The sequence below is a fragment of the Miniopterus natalensis genome, chromosome 11, assembly GCF_054644295.1.
Source record: "Miniopterus natalensis isolate mMinNat1 chromosome 11, mMinNat1.hap1, whole genome shotgun sequence".
In the NCBI taxonomy this organism is placed as follows: domain Eukaryota; kingdom Metazoa; phylum Chordata; class Mammalia; order Chiroptera; family Miniopteridae; genus Miniopterus; species Miniopterus natalensis.
Window position 1 is genome coordinate 24460253 of NC_142091.1, and position 5891 is coordinate 24466143.

General features: G+C 47.0%; 1 protein-coding gene across 1 annotated transcript; it reads right to left on the reverse strand.

Moving 5' to 3' along the window:
* Positions 1–1205: 1205 nt before the first annotated feature.
* KDM4D (lysine demethylase 4D) lies at positions 1206–3773 on the reverse strand. The gene has a single exon (XM_087822193.1). The coding sequence runs from the start codon at positions 3503–3505 to the stop codon at positions 1907–1909; it is 1599 nt and encodes a 532-aa protein (XP_087678319.1). The 5' UTR covers positions 3506–3773; the 3' UTR covers positions 1206–1906.
* Between the last annotated feature and the right edge of the window lie 2118 nt (positions 3774–5891).

Genomic DNA, 5891 nt, shown 5'->3' on the forward strand with positions numbered 1-5891 from the left:
ACACTGTTTTTTCAACAGTTTTTCCCAATTACACACTCAGTATCTTCGCATGAGGGAACGCATTGCTCTCCGCGTGTCTATACGGTGCTTCCGATTCCTGAGGCTTGCTGAAATTTTGTAAGGGAGAGCTGGGGGGCGGGGGGGGCGGGGGGAGGAGGAGAAGTGGTTTGCTTCTTTGAAATGTTTCCTTCAGTATCCAAACTATCTTTTTCAACTTCCAAAATGTATTCTGAGTTTGTCCACTCTGTGCATTTTCAATACTAAAGGCTGAGTCAAAATAACCATCAACTCTCGCTTGTGTTACTTAGGTATTCTAAGTATTTCTCCTGCCCCCACACCATCCACAGAGCTAAGCTGATTATGTAAATATGTAAGTCACAGCACGTCAAGTGCTGCTGTAAATTTCCAGTGCCTTCTTTCAGTTGTAAAGTATTCAAATCCTTAACATGAGTCACAAGGCCCTCTTTTCTCCTTCCAGTCCATGGCTCAGGCACAAATGAGCCTCCTTTCTGTTCCACAGTAGAGCTTGCTGTTTTCTCTAAGTGGGACATCAACTCCCTCCCTCAGCTGGGTCTCGGAAAGGTCTCCTGCTCTAAGCTGTCCCTGGTCACCAGAGCCCAGGCCAGCCCCTGCCAATTCTGCCCTATTGGCCCATCCCCACGTGTTACCAATTGGAATCATCTTGTTCACATATTTATGGGCCTGTTTATTGAGATGAATTAATGAACTAACCACATGAAATAGACTATACACACAGCCTTGAGACAGCAGTGGAGACGTGAAGAGAAGATATTTGGGTGATGGCACTTTTATCCTACACTTGTTCATCTCTCCAGCAACTTGGGTGCTACCGCTCAGCCAAGTCCCAGACGATTTCCGCCAAGTCATCCTTAAGATAATGTCTGCACATCAAGTTCCCCAGCCAGCCAGCCAGTCAGGCAGAACCCAACAGTCCTCCCCAACTTCATTCACCAACTCCATAAAAATAAGTTTTCCTCAAAATATTTTGATATAATTATTAAGAAAAGTGCAGAAGCCCCGGCCCACATGGCTCAGTGGCTTGAGCATCTGCCCTCCCACTGAAAGGTCTGGGGTTCGATTTGGGAACGTATTTGGGTGGCAGGTTCCCCCATACCAGTAGGGGCTCCCGTGGAAGGCAATCAATTGGTGTGGCTCTCTCACATCCATGCTTCTCTCTCTCTTTCCCCCTCCCTTCCACTCTCTTTAAAATCAATGGAAAAAATATCCTTCAGTGAGGATTAACAAAAAAGAAAAGAAAAGAGCAGAAAACAATAACCTCAACCCCTCAATTGGTTGAATGGACAAAGAAAACAAGTCAGATATTAGTTACCTTTAATATATTTGTGAACAAATACTGGTGATAACATTTTAAACATATCAATGACTCAGAAAGATCATAAATTATTTTCTGAGCCTCTACTGACCTAATTGGTCAAAGGGACCTAGTTTTGGAGGAAAGGGAGAGGGGCAAAGGAAGGAGGAAGAGAAAAGGGAGAGAGACGAGTGGAACCAAAGCCCAGTATTCTTCGGAAGCTGGGCAACGTCCAGAGTTGTCCCAAAGGATGGGAGTCTGGGGTAGACCAGGCTTTGGCAAACTCAGCAGAACCTACAGGGTTCACATAGACACAGGGTGTCCAGTGGATGAAACCTCAGTTGGAGACACAGGAGTTAGCAGTGTCCAGAGGCATTCTAGAGCCTGGGAGGAAGAATAAACCATGGCGAACTTGATAAATACCATGGACTCGGCCCTCCTGAGGCAACACCGAGGGAATCTCATGCAAGACCAGTGACTTACAAACTTGCTCACAGCTCTGAGATGTAAATGTGGCTAGTCTCAATGAATCTCCACACAAAAGAGCAATGGAGAAGGCAGGGTCCCCTGGGCTTAGGGGACAGGAGCACAGCAGGACCCAGAAGCAACTACAGGATGCAGGGAGCCGGTGCTCCGGGGCGCAGGGCTGTCCGTGGAGGGTTTATCCACGGGCACGGGCTGGGCCTCTGGGCCCGGAGCTGTGCGCACTGTGCCCACTGAGCGGCGCCGCTTAGCCCGGGCCTGAACGATCGGCTCTTCAGCCCCTTGTTCCCGAGGGCGACAGCCACGGCCACGGCCACGACCACGACCACGGCCACGCCTGCCGGTCGGCTGGACATCCCCCGCAGATGGACCCGAGGCCGGCAGCGAGGGTGGGTCGGGCTTGGGGGAGCAGCGGGGCGCGGCGGCTGCGCGCTGGGCCGCAGGGGCGGGACCCCGGGCCGGCGTGGGGCGCAGGGACGCCGGGGGAGCAGGCCCCGGGCCGCCGGGTCCGCTGCCCGCGCCCCCCGACCTCGGGGTGCGCGGGGCCCGGCGGGGCTGCAGGTGCCGCAGGCCCAGCGCCGCTCGCCCGGCCGCCCGGCCCGCCCTCCAGGCGCTCAGCTGCCGGGCGCCGGGCGCCGTGGGCTCCACGTGGTCCACGACGGGCCGGTCCTGCCCGCGCTTCCACAGCTCGTAGCGCTCGGGCTGCAGGATGCGCACGAAGGCGTCCATGGAGAAGCTGACCCTGGCCTCCCCGCAGCTGCACTGGGACGCCGCCTTGCCGTAGTCGATCCACCGCGGGGTGGCGAAGTTGATGGCCTCCGCGCAGTTGAAGCCGTGGTTGAAGCCGGCGTGGTAGCCGTAGGGGAACGTCACCATGAACTCCCCAGCCTCCTGGGTGATGCGACCGAACGGGACCCCGTTCTCTCTGAGGACCGTGGGCGAGATGAGCGCCACCTTGTGGCGCAGGAAGGCCTCGCAGCCGCGAGAGCTGCCCGGGAAGAGCTCCCTGGCCAGGCGCTCCAGGCGCTGGCCGTGCTCCGGGGGCACCGCGTACCAGGTTTTGGGCTCCCCGAAGTGCAGGTAGTTGATGCTGTAAAGGTCCATGTCTTCCGTGTGCCAGGCGAAGGTGGTCTTCCACATGCCAAAGTACAGGTAGGGGGTGTTGACGCCTTCGATGACGACCCCACACTCCTGCTCCAGCAGGTCCTGGATGGTCCCCAGGCGCCCAAGGTTCCAGTGCTCGGTGTTCGCGTCAAATAAGGAGCCACTGATGTCGGCGCCGTATATGGGCGCATCGTAGAGGCGGGTTTTCCAATATTTGCGCTCCAGGTCGTCAAAATCCAAGTGCGGTGGGGTCCGGTATTTGCCACTGTGGGCCAGGTGGCGGTACTCGCCCACGGTCATGGCCCTCTTCTTCCTGTGGTATTGGATGAACACGCCTGCGCGCCCCGACGCCACCTGCTGGAGGGGGGTGGCTATTAAGATGTCGTTGATGTCCTCGTAGGTCTGCCTGGCTTTCCATTCCTTGGGCGGAATTATCTTAGCCAGGCCAGCTCGGTGGGCACCTTGGGATTCTATGGAAGCAATATATTTATCGAAATCGTTAAACTCTTCTTTGGTTGGATAAAATATCATTATGTTACAATTTGGATTCTGGGCACAATTAGCCTTAGACTTCATAGCTTCCATCAATAAGCAACAAACTCCAAAGATTTTAAGTATGTTAGATATTTGAGGATGCTAGAAAATTCTACTTTTTTCAAAAATGGGTTTGAATATTTATGAGGCAGGAGGACCCAGGAGTGGACTTTTATGCAAATTAGATGATAATGTTTATTAGCCTTGCTGATTCACCAGGAGACTGCACTCTGGCAGAAGCTTTGCCCAGGACTGAGACTCTGTGATGCTCCTCAGTTGGTTCTGTCCTCTTGAGGTCTATTGAATCATGCAGTCCTGGCTGGGGTATACCAAATGTAGTATGTCCAGATCAGTGTTTAAAGCACAACCTAAAAGAAAGAATACAGAAAGGTTAAAAATTAATGTTTGGAAAAAGTTATTGGGGAGCTACAAATAAAATACTGCCATGGGATATTATTGCACACTCAAAGAAAGGCTAAAATTTTATGACATTGACAATACAAGAGATAGCGTGGATGTGGAACAATTGGAATTTTCATACCTTAGTAGAGAGAATAGAAATCATTACATTCACTTTGGGAAATGATTTGGACAGTATCTACTAGAACGGAGCATATGCTACAATCCAACTGTTATCACATGGTAAAAAATGTGTACAGCTGTGCACTGGAAGTCATGTTCAAGAATTGCCCAGCCAGCGTGGCTCAGTGGCTGAGAGTTGACCAGGGCACCAAGAAGTCTCCAGTTTGATCCCCCATTAGGGCACATGCCAGGGTTTTGGGCTGGATCCCTGCATGGGGCATGTAGGAAGCAGCGAATGGGTGTTGATGCCTTGATGTTTCTCTCTCCCTTTCTCTCTCTCTAAAATCAATAAAAACATATATTTTAAATGTTCATAACAATATTATTTCCAATAGCCAAATATTAGAAACAACCCAATTGTCTATCACAGCAGAATGAATAAATATACTGTGGTGTATCCATACAATGGAATGGAGTGGATCACTAAAGATGAATGAAAAGTACATTAAAATATAGGAATAATTTTATAAACATAATAATGAGCAAAATTGTCCATACTCAGAATAACACCTATTCCATGATTCCATTTACACAAAGATTAAAATGTGTTAAGGTAATCTATGCTAGAAGTCAGAGTAGTGATTACCTTTGGGAAAGAGGTTGTGAGTGGGGGTCTAAAGGAGTCTCTGGAGTGATGTTAATATTCTGTCCTGAACCTAAGTGCTAGTTACACGGCCATCAGAATAGCTAATGTGATAATTCATCAAGCTATGAGGACTTTCATAAATTTCTTTGTTTATTTAGAAATTGAGTTTACGGTGAAAAGCGTCAAAGCAAAAGATATATTACATTGTATTAAAAGTAAAAGGAAGTATGATTGAAAATAAATGAACTGAACATTCAGTTGAAGAAGCTAGACAATAGGAGGAGGAAGAGTGAAGACATGACAAAGAATAAATGTTATTGATGAAAGATAATACATGCAAAGCAGAGAGATGGCCAAAACTGTTCTTTGAGGGGACTAATAAAAGCTACAAATCTGAGCATAACTGATCTTGAGAAAGAAGAGAAGATAAAAATAAGCAATACTAGTAACTGAATAGTGCACTAAGCTAGCAATATAGTAGAGACTTTCTAAAATTTCAAAGGATAATCTTAGCAATTTGACATCAAAATTTTGAAAAAAGAACAATTTTCTAGAGAGGAAATATATCCAAAATGAATCCAAGAAAAACTAGAAAGCTTGAATACTCCAGTACAAAAACCTGATTCAAAGTATGACCCCTGAAAACCTATGAGTCATGTCATTTTACAGGTGAGTCTAGTAAATTTTAAAGAAACCGTTAACTTATTATGCAAATTCTTTCAGAGTATTGAAAGAGTTAGAGAGCTACTCAGATAAGATAATTCTTATCTCTGATAGCAAAATCAGTAAAGGACAACAGAAAATAACACTACAGGCCATCTTTATAAGGGTAGAGGAAAGCATGCTAAATAGAATATTATCCAATCAAATATGCCGATATATTAACAACCGGGCATGTGCCCTGACCCGGAATGGAACTGTGATCTCCTGGTTCATGAGCTGACCCTCAACCACTGAGCCACACTGGCCAGGCATTAAAAAAATACTATATCATAACCAAATAGGATCTATTCCAGGAATGCAAGGATGGTTCAACATCAGAAAATATAATGATATAATTTGGAGTATTAACGAAGGAAGTGAAAAATATCATCTTGTAGGTACCAAAAAGTCGTTGATGAAATTCAACATCTGTTATTTTAAAATTCTTTATTTAGAAAACATTAAAAATTCACACAATTCAATTTACAGATAATGTATCCTAGAATTGTACACTTGAAACCTATATAATTTTATCAACCAATGTCACCAATAAATTTAATTAAAAAG

Excerpts from the sequence above, each read along its gene's own strand:
- KDM4D (XM_087822193.1), bottom strand. The coding sequence starts at position 3,505 with ATGGAAGCTATGAAGTCTAAGGCTAATTGTGCCCAGAATCCAAATTGT.